The 25,676-nt window shown below is 38.2% G+C and overlaps 1 protein-coding gene and 1 long non-coding RNA gene across 6 annotated transcripts in view; both read right to left on the minus strand.

The window, feature by feature from the left end:
• Window positions 1-25,676, minus strand: part of CPEB4 (cytoplasmic polyadenylation element binding protein 4) — a 68,745-nt gene that overhangs the window by 33,151 nt on the left and 9,918 nt on the right. For all 5 annotated transcript variants that reach the window (XM_005657625.4, XM_005657623.4, XM_003134043.6 and 2 more), the window contains exon 2: window positions 15,155-15,236. In XM_005657625.4, the coding sequence (XP_005657682.1) occupies window positions 15,155-15,236 (82 nt within the window). The remainder of the gene's footprint in view (window positions 1-15,154; window positions 15,237-25,676) is intronic.
• On the minus strand, window positions 58-8,329 carry LOC146395611 (uncharacterized). Its single transcript, XR_014831593.1, has 2 exons — window positions 5,015-8,329; window positions 58-4,208 (listed from the first exon to the last, which is right to left on the minus strand). It is a non-coding gene; the product is annotated as an uncharacterized LOC146395611 (long non-coding RNA).

A 25,676-nucleotide genomic window follows, 5' to 3' on the forward strand; every position in this document is an offset into this window, starting at 1 on the left:
ACCACACCAGATCCTGAACCCACTGTGCCATAAGAGAACTCTGAAATTCTGAATATATTTTTACTGACTCTCACTATACAAACTTAGATACTCCAAAGAAAAGGGAGAGGTTTTCAGTGGATATTGTTAAAAATTTCTAATAGGAAAAGGATAAGCATGGACTTAGGTGCATTCCTAAAACAGATGAAAAGTTTTATGCATATGATATACCACACTCACACAAACACACACACACACACACACACACACACAAGTATACATTATTTGCTGTTGTTTAACCAGCAATGCTTCTCCTGGGTCTCTTTCTGCTATTTTTGTTTAGTTCATATCTAAGTAAGACAAGGCTATACTGCCCTAAATAAAATTTTTTATAGATTATAGTAATTATTTTTTAAAATGCTACACCAGAAACCTGAATTTTAAAAAATTAAAAAAAATTTTTATTAATGAATTTTATTACATCATTTTTTAAGGGAGGTGCTGTACCTGCCTTTCTTTATCTGCTATTTTTACCAGCACTGCCTCAGACTTGCCGCAAGATGGCGCTGTGGGGTCCTGGATGACGCAAAGCAAGGTTCAAGAAATGTATAAAAAAAATCAGGTTTTGAATACCAACCTTATCCATACACAAATGCCGAACACATATCAATATGAACAAATAAAAATGTATTCTACATGTTCTATCATTTAATGATACAAAGATTATCACTTTTAATAATTTATTCTATTGGCCTAAAAGTAAGTCCCCAAATCATAATCAGTAACATTATTCTACCCCTTAACGTATCTATGATACAACCAGCTTCCAGTAAAGATGTTTCCACACAAAATTACGAAGAAGAAACTGGCTGGGCCTGACATTAACTGGATGGAGAGTCTTACCCCCTCCAAAAGAGCCATTTAAAGTATACATACACAGAGTTTACAGTAAACAAAACCCCTCTCCAAGAAAGATCTGATGTTCAGTTTAAAAGCTTGTAAAAAATAAAAATAAAAAATTTGAATTCTCTTGCCTATCTCTCTAGGTTCATCTCTCACACTGCCATTTCCCTTCTCGCAGTAGGTATTCTGGACTTTCAGAAGTACTGGCCCACTAACTTTTTTTGGCAGGATGGGGCATTAACTTTTACTTCTGGTTCTTTCCTCTGGCACGCCTTCCTTTCTCTCTGCTTCCGATGTTGTTTCACCACTCAAGCTTCCACAATTTTGTCCAGGTAGCTTCTTTCACAGGTCTCGCAACCTACGGAAAATCCCTGCCCCAAGCCACCTGCTCTCTGGTTTAGACAGGCCTATGGGCTCCATACAACACCCCTTATACTTATTATACCATATTTAAATTATCTATTTCTAAACTCTCTTCCTCTAGGGTGACAAAATCCTTAAGGACAGATTTTGGGTCTCGAAACTCAGAGCTTAGAGAAGAGAAGGTGCTCAATAAGTAGCTGCTGAATGAATGAAAAAAACAAAGCCAGCAACTGGTGGTCTCTGCCACGCAGTGAAACACGCAGTGAAAAGAGTAGAGCTGGACAAAGCCCATCTTGTGAGCTAGATCAAATTACTTTGTTTCTCTGAACCTCAGAGAAACAGAGATTTCCATTTACATGTAAGAAATTCAAGAAATAATTTTTGCAGAATGCCCAGAAAAGCTCCCCAGTTTAGAGTTATGTGCTCAATTAATATTCATTCCCTTTCCCTCATCAACTCTAAGCCAGAGATAATCAATAATTTTCTACTTGTGAGAGAAAGAAAAAGGAAAAATTCCTCTAAGCCACATAAGACCCAAACTGGAACCTTGGAGAAGGGAGTGGCCATATTATGGGGGGATTTTTTCAGCTTCAGAGAAGCGAGTTTGCTAATGTTCTGAGTTACAAACAGGGATATAATTCTTCGCCGGGGAAGAGAAGAGAAAAAAAACCTCTTTACTTTTATGATAGCCAAACTGGCAGAAGCAGAAGTATATTAGGAAATGAAAACTTTGAAAATTCAGCTTAAAAATGCTACTTTTAATAAAAGCCAAGGAGGATCTTCCTTTTGTACCAATAGCTCAGATTCAATCTTTCAATTCTGATATGATAGCTGAAAAACAGACTGTCACGGTGGCAAAAAATTTAACATTTATCTTTAAGATAAGTCAATGGGTTATGTTTCTATAGCTTAAGGTTGGTTTCATGTAGAAGGATTGCTTTGACTCAGGGCAGGTACAAAGTTGGAAGATCTAAAACATTTACGAATTTCAGGCAGAAGGGAATGTCTAGAGAGACACTAGCAAAGAGCTGATCCAATTAAGGAATTCAAAAGATTTCCTACTGCCAGTAAACCTAACAACAAACCAGCCAGCAGGAAGGCTATTTTTATCCCTGCCAGAGGCCTTCTGACTCTGGATGCTACATTTAGAGGACAGAGCAACAAGATAACTTGCCTTAAGAGGATGTTATGATACCAGTGATTAATGGCAATTTTTTAAGCTTTAAAAAACTAGGCATAGTTTTTATCCAAAATAAACCAGCCAAAGTCAGTTTAAAAAAAAAAAAAAAAAAGAAGATAATATAACGGAAAGAAAAGTGGAAAAACAGACCAATGGGTACTAGAAAAGTTTTCAGTAATCTAGAAACAAAGCCAAGGCAGTACATTAAAATCCTCCTACCTTGCAAAAAGGCTGATGAAAAGAAATATGTGTTATAAGAGACATATTTTAAAAGAACCAGTGAATAAAAATAAATAATTGTAGAACTCCCCCAAAGGTAAAGGTGATTTTTTTTTCTTTCTTTCTTTTTTGGCCCCTTGGCATATGGAGTTCCTTGGCCAGGGATCAGACCTGAGCCACAATGGTTGTGACCTCCACCGCAGCTGGGGCAACTCCAGATCCTTTAACCTGCTGTGCCAGGCCAGGGATTTAGCCTTCGTTTTTGTGTTGCAGAGACACACGGCCACAGTAGGAACTCCAGTAAAAACGATTTTGAGAAATGGTTCTCTGTACCAACATGAAGAAGATCAAGACAAATTCATGAAATCCCTTGGGACTCTAAGCTAAATTACGTATGGATGATGGAGAACTTTAGAGATGAGACGAGCCCCTCCCCAAAAAGCAATGAGCTAAGTCAGTGGTTGGCTTTCTGCATACATACCTATCATTAACGCTAATCTCTAATTTAACGTAAATCCTAATGACTTTACTGAATCTTAACGAAGAATGAGCTTTGATTTCACATCTAATCTAATTTCACCTTTGTTATTTCTCAAAAGGCCCAGGTCCTATTTTCCTTTATCAGTACTCAAGGCACTGAGTCTTCCTCTTTTCATTAGCCTTAAAAATAAACAGACTGTTCAAAGATGTCTGCAAATTATTTGGAGGATAAGCTGCATTAGGCCAAGAGTCTAAGTTTTTATTTCCTGATATATCCCAAAGGCCTAAAATAGTGCCTGGCACTTAGTGTTTGCTTGATATGTATTTGTTTTATGAGCAGCCCCCATAGCTTTAGACTTTATACATCTACCCGAAGTGGTTCTCAAAGTGGAGTGAGGGTGGGGGTGAGGAGGGAGGGCAGTCTATCTGAATCACTGCTGGAATACACATATGCTTAAGTCTCATGACAGACTTGGTGAATCAGAATCAGCAAAAAGAACAAGCCAGCTTGGAAAAGCTCCCTCAGTGATTCTATTTTGACCTCCACCCCCTAAAGGCACTCTCGATAAGAAATCAGCAGGTGTGAGGTATGGATCTTTTACAGAAGATTATGATAAAATACACATTTTCAATTCTGTCCCCAGTCTCCTACACAAAAATTAAGAAACCTGAATGCCTACTGTCCGAAGTATACTAAGACAAACTTTTTTTTTAAACATTTGTTTCCCCTCATAAACACTACACAATAAATACCTAAGCTACTGAATCAGGAACCAGATGCAATGTGTTCCTATCTTGATTCGCTAGGTACCAGTTCGCTGAGTGACTTTACAAAAGCTGTTGTATCTCTCTGAACTGCAGTTTCTTCAGCTATAAAGCGGAGATCACACACACAAAAAAATCACATGAGGGAGTTCCCTTCGTGGCTCAGTGGTTAATGAACCCAGCTAGGATCCATGAGGATGCAGGTTCAATCCCTGTCCTCACTCAGTGGGTTAAGGATCCAGTGTTGCCATGAGCTGTGGTGGAGGTTGCAGATGTAGCTTGGATCCTGTGTTGCTGTGGCTGTGGCGTAGACCGACAGCTGTAGCTCTGATTAGACCCCTGGCCTGGGAGCCTCCATATGCTGTGGGAGTGGCCCTAAAAAGCAAAAAAAAAAAAAAAAAAAAAAATTCACATGAAAGATTACTGTAAGTAATCTTAAGTTAGAGATAATTCTCAGAAGGGGCAAAGAAGAAAATGCAGAGAAATGGTATCAGAGGTAACTGCCCTTTCCCTTGAAACTGGTTGTTAACCCTGCTTCCTATACAGAATATCCAGGTCTACTTCAAAAAAGAAATATGCAGACCAGCAATCGAATGTGTCCTGTGGTCCACTACTACCCAGCACATGGAATATGCTCAAATGTTTGTGGAACTAGAACATAAGCAGGAACTAAAACGTAAGTTACTTCCAAACCATGTGGCTTGAAGGCCCTCTCCCCTCCTAACAAGAGCTGCCATGTTACTCAACTCCAGGGGGCACCCCTCTTGTCACATGGCTCCCCAAGTGCCAGATGTAGCCTAAACAGTCCACACACCTGGCATGCCTCAAAAGGCAGAAAGATGGCTTTAGATGCCAGAGACAAAGTTCCAAAGTTTTATTTGGTAGAGAAGATAATCTAGCACTAGGATAGGGTAACTGACTTTGTCATTCTCTGTCCTCTTCTTCATTTCCTCTATTGAACTCCTTTTTTATTTTTATTTCTTAAACTTCATTTATTTATTTATTTTTGTTTTTTTTAGGGCTGCACCTGAGGCATATGGAGGTTCTCAAGCTAGGGGGTCCAATTGGAGCTACAGCTGCCGGCCTACACCACAGCCACAACACCAGGTCTGCGACCTACACCACAGCTCACAGCAACACCGGGTCCTTAACCCACTGAGAGAGGCCAGGGATTGAACCCACAACCTCATGGTTTCTAGTTGGATTCCTTCCCGCTGAGTCACGACGGGAGCTCCAAACTCCTTTTTTAAATGTTCTTTTTAATGCGGAACATTTTAATAGCAGGAATTTAAAGCTGAACAATTTAGAGAAGTTCTCTCTACAGCAGTGTTTCATAATCTTTCATAACTATTAAGACCTACTTTGATCAAAATATCTCAGAGAGACTCCCCACCCTAAAAAGCCTAACAAGCTCTCAAGCCTCACTCCAGTGGATTGACTACAAGTAAAACAACCACAACAAAAACTCTTAATAATAAAAGGCTACGATGAATTCAGCAACACCTCTGGATGTGTTTTAATTGTATTACATCAGCATCCACATGCTTTTGAAAGATTATCATGCAAACAGACATGACAAATCTATCATCTCTCTAGAATGCTTTGTTCTAACAGGTTCATAGACCCCATCAAATAATTCCCATCGTTGAAGAGGTCTACAAATTGAGAGCAGAAACATTACATAAGGCCAAGTTTAAATAAGTGTTTCCTAAACATAGTATCTTTAGGCCTATCTCGAAAAGATGCAGTCTAGAAACAAAGCCTTCACTCAGCTGAATAAATCTGATTTCTGATTATATTCCTTCTTACACGCTACTCAATATTAAATGCTGCCACACCCAAACTCACAGGAAACCCATACACTACTTTTCGTCATTAAATCATAAAAACCTTCAATTTTGTCACTTAGGAAGAACCGTACAGAACTGCTGAGAGTGATTCAAAGACCACTAAATTCAAGTCCTCCATTTACAGGTGAGGAAATCAAAATCTAGAGGGAAGTGGTTGACTTAAGATAATACCAGGTCTTAATATAATCCTAAATGCTTCTCTTTTTATTTCCTACAATTTGGGAAAATCTAATATAAGCTAACGACTTCTGATCTTTTATAATACAGAGACCAAGTGGCTGATTTAAATATCTCTATGTAATTAACCACGCCAGCATTTATTATTTGGAAAATCATAGCTAGCAGAAGTTAGATTTTTTTCCTTTATAATTCAATTAATCATGATTGCTCTTCAGAATTAAGAGCTCCACTTTATTGTTGGTTTCTCAAGAACTAAAAAGGGTCTTCTGGGTGGCTGATTCCTCCGTTTTCCCAGTGTACAGCAACTGGCATCAGCCCAGTTGGATTCCAAAGAGATTATGGAACTGCTTTCCCTTCAGAGTTCCACTAATGTTCTTAATTGACTGGTTACCAGGTAATACCCAGAATAAAACAATGCCTTGCTTTTAGAATGGAGTGCACTGGTGTGGGGCTGAAATCAGAATCCATCTACTAGACAAAAAAATGAAGCCCAGAGGTAGCCTGGCCATCTCCAAATCAGATTCGAAAAGTAGTAACTAGTTTAAAGCTAGTTAAAAAGTATTCCTTTTGCAAATTTTTACTGTTGAACAGCAACAAATTCACTCTTTTCCCTCTTTTAACTTTGGGAGGGAGCATAGTAGTAGCATGAGGGGGAAAAACAAGGAGTCGAATATTTAAAAATTACAAATCAGGCATATACAGCTGATAGGTAAACTGCATACAATATTCAGGTAGAAATCCCATGCATGCCAGGAAGAAATAATTTTGTGGCTCAGTTGTGCAACTGTTCTGTGCCTCCTCTTGCTAAACTGAATGCAAAGAAAATTTTGGATATTTTTATGACAGCTACAAATCAGGTGGCATTGGTTCCCCTCCTTCAAAGTCAGCAATAACATATTCCAGGATTATATAAAGAGATCAAGGAACGTCTTAAGACCTTCATAGAACTCACCATTGTATTATTACATAATCAAAAGGGCTTTCATAATGCAGATTATTAGCATATAGCGCTGCTCTAGTAGCTATCAGGAAATGAAACAGCAAGTCACCGCTATAGAATTTTACAATATAGAAGGAAAGAAACAAAAATAGGTGACATTATCAAAAGGTAAAATATACTATTATTAATTTGGACATGGTACATGAACAAAAATAGATTTCTATAAATGTTCTGGACCTCCTTTTACTTTTTTAGACTGCAGAGAAGGCCTTAATATTTTACACTGACAAACTGTTGACAAAGTCTGAAAATCTTACTACTTAAATGTTATTCAGATTTCACTTCTAAATGGAAACTAATATTATGGTAATATCTGTACTTATTAAATGTACACAATACTTAATGTGAAGACGCACTTTTTGTTACCTGATTGCTGTTTGTTTTTTGATTTGGTTATTTCGAAGTGTTAACTGTCACATACAGTTTATTCCTTAACCACTCCCTGCCTTGATTGTGAGTCTAGCAAAATTAAGTCACAATAGCTGTAAAATATGTGAGCCTCAATACAATCGTAAAGACAAAAAAGTTAATGAGTTAAAAGCATCTTTGAAATAACTGTTTAGGCTCTTTAACCTTCTAATAACATAAAAAAATTTACTGTCACTTTCCCCCCGCCCGCCCTGTACCCTCATCTCTCACCCAGGTAAAATCAGAGTTGTAACAATGTTTTAAGATGCCTACTCAGTTTTCATGGACTCAAATAAGATTCTTTGTGCTCAATGTTCAGGATTAGGATAAGGAGATTGCTTGACTAATTATGGACCCACATCATGGATGACATAAGACAAATTCCCCCTTTGTGACAACTGCTTATATGATTTTCAGAACAAGTAAGAACAAGGGTCAATATTCTATCACAAACACATGGAGAGCAGAGGACAGAGGACCACTACTTTGTACTTACCAGTACATATTATATACAAAAATCAGGCAGATGAGCATCTGGCCAAGGTAGAAGGAGCATTTAGTACTAACCAGTTGGTTTCGGTTCAGAGGTCAGAGTAAGGTAGACTTCCATTCGAGGCTATGAGCACATCAGTGTTCACAAACAACACATTTTGTTTCCCCCAGGTATTTTCCTTTCCCTTCCTCCCCTTTAAAAATAAAACAAACCAAAAAACCAAACCCGAAAACAACAGCAATCCTCCACCTGGAAAAGTACAGTCCTACAGTTTGAAAGCCACACCTTTGTAAGCTCTGCCTACACAGGGCTGTGAGGAATCTAAAGAACCCTGACCAATAGTAAGCCAGAAAGGAGATAGCAGGTCCAAACTAAGAATACACCCTGTACAAGTAATACAATGGAAATCATGCCCCACGACTTTGTCCTCTTCTTCCTCACAAAGGAAGTTACCTCAGCACAGAAGCCCAGGTCCCATCCTATCGCACAACTAAGCAGAAGAGAAAGACTGTCTAGGACGTTCCATTTCAGCCATCAGGCAAGGGAGAATGCAGAAGGAGAGGAAACCACTTCGCTTCTAAATAGCCACACGCTTACTTCATTGCAGCCAAGTTTAAATCATATTCTTTGCTATGTGCCTTACTCCATTACTCATGAGGCTTTTAGGAGTAGGGTGATTTTCTGCTCTCCAGAGACCTCAGCCACTCCCCTGCTATGCTGCTTTGAATTACTTGGTATCGTCCAAACACAGCAAGAAAGAACCAGAGGAATTCAGGAGGGCTCCCACCAGGTTTGCAGAGCAGCTGCTTGGAGGACTCTGAATCTTGAAGACTTGTAATAAAGATCCCCCAATTCACCAGAGGACCCTGGATACCATGGAATGGTAATTTGCCAGGAAGGAGAAATTTGATTATGAACCCAAGTAAAATTTAGCTGTTTTGCATGATCCATGTCTTCTTTATGGTACTTCGTATCATGTCCCATTAAATATCCCCTGAAGAAAAATGTCTATCTAATCCTTTAAAAGGGTGACAGGGGAGTTGGGTGCAGAGTACTACATAGTTGTCTTTTCTCAACTTGCCACAGGCAAACTGATTTAAATAGAAAAAGGCTAAATACTTTAAGAAATTATAACCCTCCCCACTATTTCAAATAAATCATTTTTATATCACACCAACAGGACTTAAGTCAAAGTTTCTTTCCCCCTTTTTAAACTATACTTACTCTGAAACTCAAATTTATTACTGAATGCTACTAAATTTAGTCCTACTTTCAACAACTTTCATGAAAGGTTTCCAGAGCTATCTTGGTATACATAAAGTCAGTATCCAATATCTGTTAGAAAACATGTGTATCAGTAAACATATGTTCTTGAAAATAGAGACCGACGTGACTACAATTTGGAGTGTAGGAATGGTAAGATCGAAGGAAAATTTAGGGTGTTCTGGTTATTATTCATGGTGTCTTTGTTAAGTAGCTCTAACTTCATTCCTTCCCCTACTGTAAAGATACAGAATTTACATAATTATCCCAATAGTCACTCTCTCTCACAGTGACATAAAAAAATCTCTAAAATCAACAAACTGGCTTTGTGCACTAAATTTTCAACTCTTTCATGATTTTCTTCTAGAGATTATTATGAATTCTTTTGCTTAGCAACAAAGAGGCACAGATGGAATCATCACTTGCCCACTCATTTAAGCATTTGTTTCAAACAAATTCATAGCAATGAAAAATAGTGGGGGAAGGGCCCCTAATTTAATGTGCAGGTAAAGGGGAAAAAACTCAAAAAAATTTCAAAATGCAAAGTTACAATAACTTCAGTCAGGAATTAAATACATAGCATTTCTGGAGCAGATCCTGCTCTTAAATTCTGATTAAATGAATGCAGGAAGCAAGTGAGGCAATACTGTCTAACTATATAACACACTCCCACTACTTACTCGACATATGCACTAAGGTTTCTTGGGCACCATGGGAATATGTAAAAGACTGGCACTTTAAACAACTTGCATTTCTGAATGCAATCATTGCCCACATGCAAATTAAGTATTTAAAATGCCTGAAACTCAGAGGGGTATGGGTAGATGTGTTGAGTTCTCCCTTCCAAAAACTGGAAGCAAGATGCGTTCTGTAACAATATGAAGAGTGAAAGATTCCAATTTCACGACATTCTAAGGAAAAATAAGGTGATGTTCTGATTCATAATTTAGTTAATTAATATCTGAAGAACAACTCTATACTGTTTTGACAATTTACAGATTGCCTTTGTTCTCTCAATAATTTTGCTGTCTCATTTGGCTTTCTAGTGAAATGTAGCAAATTGGATATTAAATTGTTTTCATATATAGGATTTAAAATACTCAACTATTATGAAACTGGATTGTTCTATTCTATCTGACATAATAATTTTCAAATAGTAGTTCTTGGCTCTTTATTCCTGTGCTGCCTCCCTCTGTTTTCATTCCATAAACTGCTGCTTTCTGGTTTATATCCATATACCTTTATTCCCTTTGCATACAGGAAAAAAAAAAACAAAAAACTGAATTTTCAGAGGTGTCTCCTAATGTACCGTGAATGTAATACTGCTTCATGAATCTTTATTTCACTGTGTCCAGCCTGTGCTTCAGAAGGCTGAAAGCAGATGCACTTGCATGTGGTTTCATGCTGCTGCATTTCTAAACAATAAGTACCAATTTCACAGGCGAGAATAAAAACACAAATAACAGTAAGATACAATACTCCCCAAATCATCATCTCAGCATCTATACTAGTGAGGCTTTTTCGGTGCAGGTGAAGAAAATACTTGGTAACCCTAATAATTATTATAGCGATACGCAAGCTGCCACCTCGGAGATCAAAATTCAAAAATCGGTCTGTAGCTCAGGCTCTTAGCTTATGAGACTGGGTATGCAGTGAAGAAAATGAACTCAGTCTCTGGGGAGGAACTGCTGCAGATCGTCACCAGTGTTGGTTATGGAGAAGGCAATACATAATTTCGTGGATAAAAATAACATATGGACATGCCAGCTGATCAGTGAAAGGCAGGAAGATAAAGCAGAGGGAGGACCTTTTTCCCCTCAAAGAGGTAAACCTCTGTACATGGAGAAAATGATAATAGCCTTAAAATTCTTAGAAAAACTATTTTTAAATGAACTAAAAATATATATAAATTATGAAATGAAAGCTAACTATTCCTTTTGCACATTTCTTTAAAAAAAGAAAAAGATTTCTAAACAAGCCAATTAGAATCAGTAGCACATTCATAGAGATGTTGCTGGGCAAAATAAAATTTTAAACCCATTTCATAAAGGGAGATCTTTTTTTTTCCCCAAAAGAAAAAAAAGTTGGGGGATTAAAAAAAATTTAAATAACATACCCTTACCAATTCACTCAATTGATAGTTTTTGTATCAATTTTAGGCTTTATTATTTAATCATATACCCACAAACCACATATCTATGAGGAACTGAAAATGAATATAAAAATAAAGGAGGTAATTCATAACATATTTCATAAAATTATTTTTAGGATAAAATCAACCCAAATATAAAATCTGCCTCATATGATAGAGTTTAAAAAATAACAATTTTCAAGTTAATTCTTCTAATTGAATTTTTATTCTTTTTTTCTAAAAGGCATATTATTCCCTACTAATCTCATGGAAATAATGTCCATTTTCTGTTTTCTCTGTTTCTAAGGAAGCAGAACATTATGAAGAGGCTATTTATTTTCAAAATGGATAGGAAGTTTTATATTCTTATTTTAACAGGAAAATGCATTTTTTAAAGATATTCAACTTTTATTATCACCTTTAAACAAAATCTCATAATAGAACCACTGTTAAACAGTTTGGAGTTCCCGTCGTGGCGCAGTGGTTAATGAATCCGACTAGGAACCATGAGGTTGCAGGTTTGATCCCTGCCCTTGCTCAGTGGGTTAACAATCTGGCGTTGCTGTGAGCTGTGGGGTTGCTGTGAGCTGTGGGGTAGGTTGCAGACGCGGCTCGGATCCTGAGTTGCTGTGGCTCTGGCATAGGCCGGTGGCTACGGCTCCCATTTGACCCCTAGCCTGGGAACCTTCATATGCCGCGGGAGCAGCCCGAGAAATAGCAAAAAGACCAAAAAAAAAAAAAAAAAAGAAATTAAACATAGTTTTCCTGAATCAGCTACCTAAACCAGAGGAGAGTTTGACAAGAAATAAAGTATTCCCTTGAACAAAACTGCATTTTGGTAGCAACAGACAACAATGGTATAAAGTTCATCATCTTGGTTTAAAAAAAAAAAATCAAGTATAATCACAGTCTGGCATTTTAGGACCATTAACTTATCTGTGAATTCTTTATTGTTCTTGGAAGGAAAAAATACACAAAGTTCATTTAATATGCTTAAGTCACCTTGACACTTAAGTTGAAAATGCTTTTCTCATTTGATAAGCATGAAAACAGACTCAATAGATGTTTAGTAATAATCGATAACATTTATTGAGTGTCTTCTTAAGGAACTAGGCAGTATGCTGGATCTTATTGACACATCATATCAGTCAATCCTCACAACCACTGCAAACTGTAGTGGCAGAATGGCAATTTAAATCCAGGTCTATCTGACTTCAAAACTCTTGTCTTTTCATTCTGCCACACTTCCTCTTATAAGTCACAATTTTACAAAAGCTTTGTGTTCCCACATTAGGTCAATCAGGTTTTTTTTTCCTTCTGTCATCACACTTAATTTTTTATTATCTCTACAAAATCAGCCTACAGAAACCTAGTTTAGGTAAAAATTGGTAAGAAGAAATTTAAAGGGGATATAGAATAAAGGCAGAAGTTTATGCAATAAGCCATTTAGCAAACTAGAAGTGAAGAAATAAACCTGAGAGAGTTGTTACGACTGTATTTGATAAATCAAGGAAATATTAATACTATTAGAATAATGTGTGTAAACTCTTAAAATACTAGTTAGATGTTTACCTCTTTGAAGCATCCATAGTAAAAAGTGTTCATACTTGTTATTTGTAAACTGTTTTCTCTAATAAGAGACATAAGCACTTATCATGAAAATGAGTTCTAATTATTATTCCTAGTATCTTGTACATAAGAGGCTGTCAAAAAAAGAGGCTTTCTTTCTGCTGAAGAAACCAAATACATTAAGAAAATGTCCTTTAGAAACTTCTTCTGTACTTGACTTTGAATTTTGAAACAATCATGGATTCATAGCAGGTTATAAAAAGTAGTACAGAGAGATCCTGTGTACCCTTTATCCAGTATCCCCATCTGGGAACATCTTAAATAACTGCAGTATAAAACCAGGAAAGTGACCCTGGTACAAGCCAAAGATTTATTCAGATTTCTCCTTTAGCTACTTTATTTTAGAGTGTACAGTTTTTCTGCTGCTAGAAAGAGCCTGAGACTCCCCTCATTTTTCTGATGGGAAAACAAAGGGTCAAAGAGTCCAAAAGACTAGCTAAGGTCAGAGTGTTAAGAAGTGGCACAAATAAAACCAATTCTGACAGATCATCTTTCCTCATAAACAAAGTATGTAACCAGATTAGAGCCCACCAGAATTCCCTGAGGAATTCAGTAAAGACCTTCAAAATAATCCCATTTCAATGTTAGTTCATCAGATTGAAACCTATTTTTTCACATATTGTTTTTCATCTCTCCAGACCACAAAATATTCCTCATTAAAAAATTAACTCTTATTGGTCTGCTGAAAAATAATTTTACTGCATAAGTACTATGGAAAACCAAACTCGAAGGAAAACTAGGCACTTGATGCAACAGGCTCCTTGCCACTTTGATCCCAGTGAAAAGCTGTAGTGGCTTATAAACACTGAATGAATGAATAAATGAATGAACGAGTAGACAAATGAACGAACAACTTAAGGGGGAGGACTAAATATCAAACAACTCAAATGTCTTTAAAAAAACAATAAAACTTTGTTGTATAGTAAAATAAGATTTTTTTTTTTTTTTTTTTTTGCAGAAAGATATTTTATTTTAGGGAGTAGTTTTCACAAAATCAGAGCTAAAAGGGCCCTTACAGAACATCTAATCTGGTCATTCTCAACTCTGGCTACACATGAGCATCACCTGAAACAGTAAAAAAAAAAAAAAAAAAAAAAAAAAAAAAATCATAAGGAGTTCCCTTTGTGGCTCAGAGGTTATGGAACCCGACTAGGATCCATGAAGATGCAGGCCGATCCCTGACCTCGCTCAGAGGGTTAAGGATCTGGCATTTCGGTGAGCTATGTGTGGTGTAGATGGAAGACATGGTTGGATCCCAAGTTGCTGTAGCTGTGGTGTAGGCTGGCAGCTGTAGCTCTGATTCAACCCCTAGCCTGGGAACTTCCATATGTCATGGGTTTGCCCCTAAAAAGCAAAAAAAAAAAAAAGCAAAAAAAAAAAAATAAGCCCCACACCACATCTGGAAAGGGGCTCAGACATCTGTATTTTATTTTTAAAGCTCCCCATTATTAAATCCCTTATTAAAAGAGTAGTTCTAATTCTAAGTCCCTCATAAAGATGAAGAACCTGAGGCCAAGTCAAACTGCAATATCTTATTTAAGGTAAAATAATTAAGACAGAATCCAAGTGGGAATAGCATTTTTTTTTAACATAATACTTAAAAAGTATTTTAAGAACTACAGAGCTTCATTTTAACTTTGAGACCACTGGCCTGTTTTTTTTGTTTGTTTTTTCCTGTCTTTTCAGAGCTGCACCCTAGGCATTTGGAGCTTCCTGGGCTAGCGGTTGAATTGAAGATGTAGCTGCAGGCCTATGTTACAGTCACAGCAACTGCATTTCTGAGCCCAAGCATTTCCACAGCTCACGGATCCTTAAACCCACTGAATGAGGCCAGGGATGCAACCTGCATCTTCATGGATGCTGGTCAGACTCATTTTCACTGAGCCACGACAGACTTCCTATTGACCATTTTTAAAAATGGGAAACTAGGCCAAAAAAAAAAATCTATCAATATTTGAACTCTTCGTATTGTATAGTCATTGGCATTGGCAAATAGACATACAGGTTTGCAGCACTAAGCAGGTTTTGCCTGAGATTTAAAAAAATGAGGAGTGGTTCCTATCTTTCCAGTGAACTGCCCTCATTAGTACCATTGTAGTTTCCTTAATTGGTATTGTGAAGGGCCTACAGTGGATGTCCATCAAATACATTTGATTTTTTCTTAACAAAAAAGAGGTACATTTATAAAGTTGATGGAACTGACTGGATACAAAATATGAATCTATAATATCTTCCATATTTATCATGTTACATACATGATACAAATTTTAAACTATTTACTAAAATAAAAAAATTACATTTTGAAAATTACCTTTAATCGAATCATTTTCGGCTCTCATTATGTCGATGAGTGAACTCTCCAGTGAATGCATGTCAAATGTTCTGGGGCGATCCTGTAAACACAAACAGCCACAAACAGCTTTTAAAACAGCATTAAATTACAAAAGAGGAGAGTAAGCTGCGTTTGATGGGACACTGATCACCAAGTGACAAATTTCCTCCCTCTCTATGTAAAGCACAGTATTACTATGTTTTATTTTTAACACTTACAAAACACCAAAACCACAAAAGTACATGCCTAAGGCTCAGCAAAGACTGATTTGATTGGTTTCTAGTATCATTTCAATAAAAGCATTACTTTTACGAACAAAGCAAAAACAAACTAATTCTCATACGGTTAAAAACATTAAAGAAATATATAAATAAAATTCATAATCACATAAGATTGCAGTAATGTGGCCATTTCTGCACAAACTTGTTCCAGCCGTAATCTACTAAGGTGGCAAGCAACATGTGCTATTCAGAAGAGCTATATTTACTTATAAGCCAAGACCTGAAAATAGTCATCAAATGTCTCTAAGACCACTAAGTGGCAAAGTATGCTTGATTTTTTCTGCCAGTTAAATTAAAGGGAAGATAGGGTGTGGGGAACACTGCTGGCTAAACAAAATACATTTCACGAGAAGGTGAGGAATCTGAAAATATACAACTACCCAACTGCTGTGGTATTCTTCAGGATAAAAAGTACTGGAGATAACTAAAATTAAAGCATAGCTTGGGAGTTCCCGTCGTGGCGCAGTGGTTAACGAATCCGACTAGGAACCATGAGGTTGCGGGTTCTGTCCCTGCCCTTGCTCAGTGGGTTAAGGATCCGGCGTTGCCGTGAACTGTGGTGTAGGTTGCAGACGAGGCTCGGATCCTGCGTTGCTGTGGCTCTGGCGTAGGCCGGTGGCTGCAGCTCCGATTCAACCCCTAGCCCAGGAACCTCCATATGCCGCGGGAGCGGCCCAAGAAATAGCAACAACAACAACAACAACAAAAAAAAGAGAGACAAAAGACAAAAAAAGACCAAAAAAAAAAAAAAAAAAAAAAGCATAGCTTGATGGTGAAAAGTTGATGAAAATATTTTCAAATACTGAAGGGGAAGCTGTAATACATGTTTCTGACACACCTTAAGAATAAACACATACAAAGACTACAGCAAAGGTATTAAAAAAAAGGGGGGGGCTTCCAAAGAAATTTGAAGAGCACAATTTCATAACCATCTCTTCAATTATATTTTCTTTTTTCTTCTTCTACCAGGTATCATCTAACCTAGTGACATTTTATACTATTATACATACAATCAATAGGTTCATGATCATTACTATTTTTTCTTTTTAGGGCCGCACCTGTGACATATGGAAGATCCCAGGCCAGGGGTCAAATTGGGGCTATAGTTGCCAGCCTACACCACAGCCAAAGCAATGCCAGATCTGAGCCGCATCTGAGACCTATGCTGCAGCTTGAGGCAATGTCAGATCCTTAACCCACTGAGCGAGGCCAGGGATTGAACCGCTGAGACACAACAGTTAACTCCCTCAATTATATTTTCTCTCGCATTACCTTTTAACTTAAAGCTTTGGCTTTTTAAAGGAATTCATCTAATTTTATCCCCTTTTTTTCAGACTTGTTGGGATCTCACTTTTCTACTTTACTAGCTAACTTCTAGAACTTTAAGGTTAATAGAGCACGTCCACCTCTTTTTTTTTTTTTTTTTTTTTGTCTTTTTGCTATTTCTTGGGCCACTCCCACGGCATATGGAGGTTCCCAGGATAGGGGTTGAATGGGAGCCATGGCCACTGGCCTATGCCAGAGCCACAGCAACGCGGGATCCGTGCCACGTCTGCAACCTATCCCACAGCTCACGGCAACGCCGGATCGTTAACCCGCTGAGCAAGGGCAAGGATCAAACCCGCAACCTCATGGTTCCTAGTCGGATTCGTTAACCACTGCACCACAACCGGAACTCCTACGTCCACCTCTTGAAAGCAACTTTTGATCACTCTGCCATCTCTCCTTTGTCTTTCCATAATACTGTGCACCCTGTACTATTATTCTTTTTCCTCAAAACAGGGACCACTCATCCTAACCCCACCCCACCACATAGATATTAGGCTATGTTCACTGAATTGTTTTTTTAAGCTTTATGTTCACAAAAAGCAGAAACTCTTCCATTTTTATCCTTCCTCATCTCAAGCACTGAATTAAATAAAAATTGTATTGCATAGTCTTTTGGAAACAAAGTGTATTTGAGGCACAACTTAAGAAAGAAGTTACAATAAAATTTCACTATCTCATACTGCAGTAGCTGGACTTGTCCTCCCTTCAGCAATCACACTCATCATCAGGCCAGCCACTACCTCTTTCTCTAACACAAGACCAGTCTTGGGGGCATGAATTCTCACTGTCCGTTCACTTGTCTATGTCTCCTGACTGTCAGTTTTCCAAGGGTAGGAACTATGTCTTACGTTAAATCTTGTCAGTGCATAGAACTCCATGGTGTGCTGAGATACTCAAGTCCTCAACACACTGGACTGCCCAAAGGGCCTGAGGTGCCAGGAACACCCTGGCAGATGATTTGTTTCTGTATTATCATGTTGTACGTGTGCCATGACGTGAAACAGGTTGAGAAGCCTGGTTCTACGTATCTGTATCACTGTGCCTCACCCCAGAAGGACCTGGCTGGTTAGGAAGTATGTGTATGCTTGCTCAAAGAATGAATGAACGAATTCCTTCCAAGTAATTTTTAAATGTTTAAAATAGTTCTTTTCTTTATCTTGAGGTTTGCTTTTATATATCCCCCTTTTGGCTATGGAGCTGTAGGGGTTTGGGGAAGCAGTCAAAATAACTGTAATGGCGGTGGGGGGAGGCAGAGGGGGAGACCTCGGCCCACTTTTTTTTTTTTTTTAATGCAACCAAAGTAGTAAGCAACCTGCGAATTTCCAGAACTTGCATTTTGCCAGTCACTGAAGAGAATCAGTTGGTAAGGATTATTATACAGTATTTTTGTTTGGTTTGACTAATGACAGCTGTTTTCAGTAAGTAAAGAAGCCTCCTTTTCACCTATGTTTCTCTCTCTCTCTCTCTTTTTTTTTTTTTTGCTTTTTAGAGCCACACCCACGGCATATGGAGGTTCCCAGGCTAGGGGTCCAATCGGACTTTTCACCTATAATTTTCTAAATGGGATAGTGAAATTTAGCAAAGCCCACTCATACTCACCCCCACCCCCCAACCCCAGCCTTCTGCCTAGAACATAAAGATTTTTGCTAAAATAACAACCACTGATTAGAAAATTGGTAGAGTACATTAACACTAAAATCCTAAATGAATTTTTAAATTTTCAGTAATGCTTTGTGGGATTAAAAAACAAAAAAATCCTCTATCCTTTTACACTTATACTTGCTTTCCTTTCATTTGTAACGATTTAATATAAGGTCGGTAAATAGAATACCAATATACAAACTCTGATCAATTGGTACTGACTCTCAGATGCAGTGTCTTAGGGAGAATTTTCAGGCTCTGTCTGGATTTAGAAGAAAACAGTGTCTCAAGAGATTGCTGAGGATCACTGAATGCAAAACACAAGACCCAATGGCATAAGCACCACATTTTGCCAGCCTTCGTCTGATATGCACTCTTCCCCACAATCCAACCTTATTCCCCCAATTAAAATTACTATAAACTACATTTGTATAACACTTTGTTTCTGGTGATGCCAGGGCAATTTAAAGAGTTCAAAGCCACATATTTTATCAAGCAAACATTCTATTGTTAGAGAGGGTCCAAAGTTTATCATTCTTGTTGGCTCCCTCACTGATCTTTTCTGTCCATTTAAAATATCTAATTTTTTAAAAAGGACTAAAATGTGGAGTTCCCGTCGTGGCGCAGTGGTTAACGAATCCGACTAGGAACCATAAGGTCGCGGGTTCGGTCCCTGCCCTTGCTCAGTGGGTTAACGATCCGGCGTTGCTGTGGTGTAGGTTGCAGACGCGGCTCGGATCCTGCGTTGCTGTGGCTCTGGCGTAGGCCGGTGGCTACAGCTCCGATTCAACCCCTAGCCTGGGAACCTCCATATGCCGCGGGAGCGGCCCAAGAAATAGCAACAACAACAACAACAGCAACAATAACAACAACAACAACAACAACAACAACAACAACAAAAAAGGACTAAAATGTAATGCCCACATCATTAAGAAGTAGGTGGAGGGGTAGACACAAATAAACCCAAGAAATAAGAATAGCACAAACAATGCTGGTTTTCCTGCCCGACAAACAAAGTGTCAAATCAAAAGTGTTTTAATTTCCATATCTCATTCTTCGATTTTACCTTTTTGACTTGTCTATTGGGTCAAATATCATAACCATTTATCTATTTTCTAGAATACATTTCCCAGAAAGTAAATTAACTATAAAAACAGAGACCTTGTTAAGTGACAGCTCTTGACTGAGCTTGAGCTGATGACCAATACATGAACATGAGCCTGAATCAGTGGAAGCGAGCTTTAGATAGTAGGGAGCCTGGCATGTCCTGTGAGGTTGGACACTTGCATCCTCTAGACCTCTTTCCTGATCTGAAAGAGGAAAGAGTTTGATTAGATCGCTAATGTTCCTTTTTTGGCTCCAAAATACGTTTGTATTCTAGCCTTCTGATATCTTAAAATAATCTGTCCTCTTTCAAGATGTGCAGCTTAACTTATGATAAGTATGGCAGGAACCAAAAATGTGAAGGGGAATGACTGATCAAAGTTTCTTGCTTCTTGCCCACAAAAAGGTGGGGACAATGACTGATTAATAAGAAAATGAACTCTTAGAGTCTTAAAAGGGCAGTCACTGAATTTTCATTATGCTACACATAATGCAAAACAAAAGGCTTTTTCAAAAAATTACTTAAAACAAATTGTTGAAGGAGGATGTCCTGATTTCCCACAAAAGTTCAAGGAATTTAGGAAGTTCCCATTGTGGCTTATTGGTAATGAGCCTGACTAGTATCCATGAGGATGTGGGTTTGATCCCTGGCCTCGATCAATGGGTTAAGGATCTGGCATTGCCATGAGCTGTGGTGTAGGTCGCAGACTCGGCTCAGATCCCGAGTTGCTGTGGCTGTGTCTGTGGTGTAGGCCAGCAGCTGCAGCTCTGATTCGACTCCTAGCCTCAAACTTTTATATGGCACATGTGCGGCCCTAAAAAGGAGGAAAAGAGTTCAAGGAATCTATTATAAAACAAAAGGCACTGACAACTCTATTTGCTTCAACCCGCCATTGCCAGTTTCTTTTGGCAGCCTACGGGGAGAAAAAGGAGAAGAACAGAGCTACCCTTTACTGAGTATCTACTAAGTACGTGACATTATTCTAGGTATTTTTTAAATACTGTCTTAATTAATCTTCAAACTTCGTTATTATACATTAGATTGTATTAGTCTTGTTTTAGTGATTAAAACTAAGACTGGGGAAAATCCAGCTTATTGCACAGATAGCTTACTGCATAGCTGATCAGTTTAGGATTCAAGTGCAAGTTTTACTCCAAAGCAGATTTTGCTGCCTTGGGTAAAGTAATGGTCGTGGCATGGTGGTCAAAAGATCATACTAATTAAGATATACATTAGAAGAAAGGATCGTTCTGGGGGCAGGAACGTGCTGGCTAGTACCTGGCAAATATGACTCAGTAGACAAGAGAAAGAACAAAATGTATGTAGGATAATATCAGAGATACTAAAAACATAAGTAGAGATATAGAAGCCTCATCTTCCTTTTTCCTGTTGAGATGACAGATGTGGTCCACAAATTAGAGACCTAACACAAATGCAACTACAGCCAAGCAGAGGAGCAGAAGGGGTAGTGATAGTAATAATAATAATAATAATGGCAGCTAATATTTATCAAACTCTAATGCTTTACATGCATAATCTCATTTATTCCTCATGAAAAATCTTAAATCAATTAAGTGTTCAGTGATTATCCCACTTCACAAATGAAGAAAGTGAAGCTTAGAGTAACTTTACCAATGTCAGGTAAGTGGAGAAGGTATAATTTAAACCCAAGCTTTCTCACTCTGGAACATGTGAGCTTAATAATCATGAATGAAAATAAAAGACCATCCATTATTTTCAAGGCTCATCAAAGCAAACTTGATTACAATGCATAGTCCTCTTTTTATTTTGTAATCTTAATTGTAGTTAATACTTTGGGTAGCTTGTCAGTAACTCGTTGGTTTCGGTTTCTGTCATCTCTACTTCACCGAACAATTTCTAAAGGTAAAACCACACAACCCACTGCGAAAATCAAAGCTGATAAAAATAACCCTATGACAAAACAAATTACTATTTCAAAGAATAGGGTCTGTCCTTTTAATATACACCTGAATAATCCTGACTGCCATAGCAAAATAGGAAGACCTATATCAGCAAATAACTGATGACATGGCGTTTTATAACATCCCAGAAGGAGCCACAAGAAGCACATGAACCTGTTGGTCTATTACTATCAACTTGAACAACTGGACTGTAATTATGCCACAAACCAAAATTATCATTTTGTATCTTTTTAAAAATAAAACCAGATGGATAATTTAAGTCAGTGTTTCTCATACTTAAGAGTATACTGGAATCATGTGGAGGTCCTGTCAAAACACAGACTACTGGGTCAACCAGCACAGTCTCTCAGTCAGCAGGTCTGGGTACAGTCCAAGAATTCACATTTCTAACAAGTTTCCAAGTGAAGCCAGGAACCATACTTTGAGAACTGCTGAGTTAAGCAGTTCCATTGTACAGGTTAACTTCATTAGATACTTGGGGGTGTCATTTATAGTTTATATGCTGGTTGACAGCTGTGATGCAGTCCAGCCTAAATATTCTACATCAACCATTTTAAGGTTTCCTTATGAAGAGAAGAGCTTTGCTCTCAAAACCCAAAACAAAGCCCTCTCTTCTAAGCTCTAAGATGCATAAATTGGGAAAAGATTACAGTCAAGTTCAATTTCAACAAAACAACTGCCATGACCACTCCATTATTGGTTCTTGTCTTCTTATATGCAAGTTAGCATTACTAGACTTGGTCTAAAACACAAAGTGTACTTAATCGAACATAACACTATTAAAAACCAAAGTCAAAATTCAGCTACTCCCTTTACACATTATCTTCCTATAGAGACATACATTACTGTGAGCTTTACTTCTCAGACTTCTATGTATCTGTATCAGTTTATGGAGGGTTCTCTTTCTGGCTTAAACATTCCCTGGTGATGAAAGAAAAGGAAAGTACTTTGGTTTGAAAGGAAAGTCTATGCCAGTGTATCAAGCTGCCCAAAGAAATAGGAAGTTTGAGATGTCAGCAGCGCCCATAACTAATCAAAAGTAACTAAGGGAATTTTAATCCAAGATTTAAATATTCTGGATTAAATATTTAAGCCCACAGACATCAAAAATTGACAGTATAGTCAACTTTCAAGACTCTACTCCCAGATGACCCTTCTGTCCCTGTGCAGCACAAGTCCCTTTTCCCCCTGTATCTCCTTGGCACACTGACATCCCGTTTGATATTGACAAGCTCTGTTAAGACTACCTGCCCCCCCCCCACCATTACCCCTCTCCCTGTCCCGCTACTGGACTGGAAGCTCCTCTTTCCCCACAATCACAGACTGTAGCAAGTGTGTAGCATACAGTAAGTGTGTAGCATACATTGTCACCATCATTCCTAAACTGGCTAACACGTCCCTCCTGGCTTAGGGCTGTGTCACACATGAATGATGTTATGCTCCTCACAACCATCATGTAATGTAGGTACAATTACACTCCCATTTCAGTGTAACTAATTTTAAGTAATTGCCTTCAAAGTCACCAAGAAAGTGGTGGAGTCTGACTTCAGAGCAGAAGCTCAGAAAAGTGGTCCATTTAAATGAACCTTGTCATGACCCCAGAAATTTCAATCTATTAAGACCGGCAAGGTATGAAATCCTTCACGGTATACAAGGTCTGAATGCAGAGAACAACCGTCAGAGGTTAAAGTGAAAGAGGTAATTATCTGAAGTAGAAAAAAACCACATTTAGTAGTATCTCATATTTCTTACCAAAGTCCCTCTTCAGTCAGTGCTTTCTCATTATGACCACTTTATAATGAGGCAAGGAGTCTTACAGATCTTAAGCTACCAAGTGCTCCCTAACAGAATAATAAACTATAACAAAATTAATCAATGTCTTCAGTGTATTACTCAATTGGATCAATGGCTCCATTTGCTCCCATGTGAACTGATGAATTGAGTCTCTCTAGAAAGCCTTTGAAAAAATTTTTCTTTTATTCCACCTTCACTAAATAAACCACACTCGTTTTCAGCATCAGAAATCCTTAAAGTGGTAAATATTTCTTGTCACCACTTAACTATATTAAAAACACAACTTGGCATTCTAGACTTGATTAGTGAGTTCCTGGATCAACAGATCCCTTTTTCTTGCTAACTATTTGTTCATTTTCACCTTGCCTGGCAGAGAAAAATAATTACAATCTATTTCAAGCCCTGCATTTAAATAATCATTTACTAGACAAGTGATCTTGACACACTGCAGCATCTCTGAACCTTGATTTCATCAGCAAAATAAGGATTGTACCTCCCTTATAAAACTGGGGTGAGGAAAAATGAGATATGGTCTGTGACAGATCATGCACAATGCTGCCAGTTAAGAGACCCGCTAAATAAACATTCCGCCCTGCCCCTTCTCTTTCGGATGAAATGGCAAAAGAGCCTGAAATGAATATATTACATTAGGCATTGTTTGTATCTGAATAATTCAGCTGTTCTTTGCTACTTCCTGTAGCTCATTTTCACAGGGAAAAAAAAAATAGGAAAAAAAAAAAAAGATTTTTCCCTACCTAATCAGTTATTCGGGGCAAGAGGTCATTAGTCAGGGCAAGTGGGTAAATACTACTGAAACTCTGCCCTAAGGAATGAAGTCATTTAGACCCTTCTGGCCATTCCCCTATCTTTGGCTGTTTACTGGCTGTCAGCATTCCTCTGCTCCCTGTCTGCTGGGCCTGATCAGGGTTGGCCTGACTTGCAGAGAGAATGGTCGCCATGTACACAATCTTTATTCCTAAACTGAGGCTTGTATTCTGTAACCCATAACACCCATAAGGTCTCTTCTCTTTCGTGAGCCCTGACAGCAATGTCAAAAGACAGCCTGAGCCCAGTGTCAGCCTCTGGGCCCTCACAGCTCCCACCTCTATGTCCTTAGCTCTCCAGAGGCTCCTGAGCTGAAGGCACTTCTCAACAGGCACAAAGCCAAGAGGTCACCGGACTGCACACTTCAGAGGAGGAGCATGTCTGCCTTGGTCATGTACTTCCAGCACACAGGCCACAGAAAGTATCAAACATTTGTGGGTTGAAAAAGAGTAAGAGATGAAAAAGCGTGTATAATCCAAAGGCCTGCAAAAGACCCCAAAAACCTTTCAATTCCCCTTAAGAAAACAAAAACAGGCTAACAAACAACAATTCAACCAAAAAGCTCTGGGTCCTGTCCTGTTCTCTCTCCTTCTGGGGATCCTTCCCCTGAGCCCACAGAAACCTGAAAGTGGGAGAAGGCTGAGATGGAAAAGAGGAAAACTGGACAATCTCCTCCCAAATTTTTGGTCATCAGCTGATGTTCTGGTGTTTTGTTGGATCGATCTCTCTCTCTTTTGATGGCCACCAGCACCCTTCTAGGCCCAGAAGGGAGATGTGGCCAATAGTGGTTTCTTTAGAGATTAGCACGCCAGGTTGAGTGGTGAAAACAGGCTGAGCAGGTACAACAGAAATGTGGGACTTGCTTCAGTTTTTTCTATCTTCCTGTAAAAAATAACTAGAGGATATTTTTTGTATGTTTTTAAAGGGGGGAAAAAAAAACCTCTCTTTATCTTGTAGAGACACATACTAAACCATTTACAGATGAAGTGATACAATATCTGGGAAAGGCTTCAAAACAACATGAAAGCAGGAAGAGAGGGTTAGGAAAATAGACGAAAGAGGACTGTCCACTGTTGGAAGACAGGGGACATGTAAATGGGAGTTTGCCATACTGTTCTGTCTAGTATTGAATATAGTTAAATTTATCTATCATAAGAAATTGAAAAGACTTGGGGGATGGGGTGGGAAATACTGTATCTAAAGAGGAAACACACCTCTTTTTGTTTTGTTCTTCCCCAAACAAAAAAACAGTTGGTCACTAAATTTTTCAGCAATGTTCAAGAAAATGAGAGCATCATTTAGGCTGATTCCTACTATTAAGTACAGTGACTTTATTAAAAAAATTATGGTTCAGCGTACAAAATTCTTCTTTAAAATCAAGCTCAAATTACCACACGCTAGTTATACAACGGTTTTCACATTTTAAGAATCTGCGCTATTTGCAAAATTTTGAATTGATATTTCTATTTGATGACACGTTCTCATACCAACAGAATCTTTTGAAAGCTAAATATTAGACATGTTTCATTTTATCCTCAAAAAGATCAGACAAAAGAAATGAGAAAATAAAAGATCAGGAAAAT

This window comes from Sus scrofa, chromosome 16 (assembly GCF_054392235.1).
Source record: "Sus scrofa isolate SSC_HxYL_T2T_F1_AM1 chromosome 16, Sscrofa_HxYL_maternal_Yorkshire_Landrace_v2.0, whole genome shotgun sequence".
In the NCBI taxonomy this organism is placed as follows: domain Eukaryota; kingdom Metazoa; phylum Chordata; class Mammalia; order Artiodactyla; family Suidae; genus Sus; species Sus scrofa.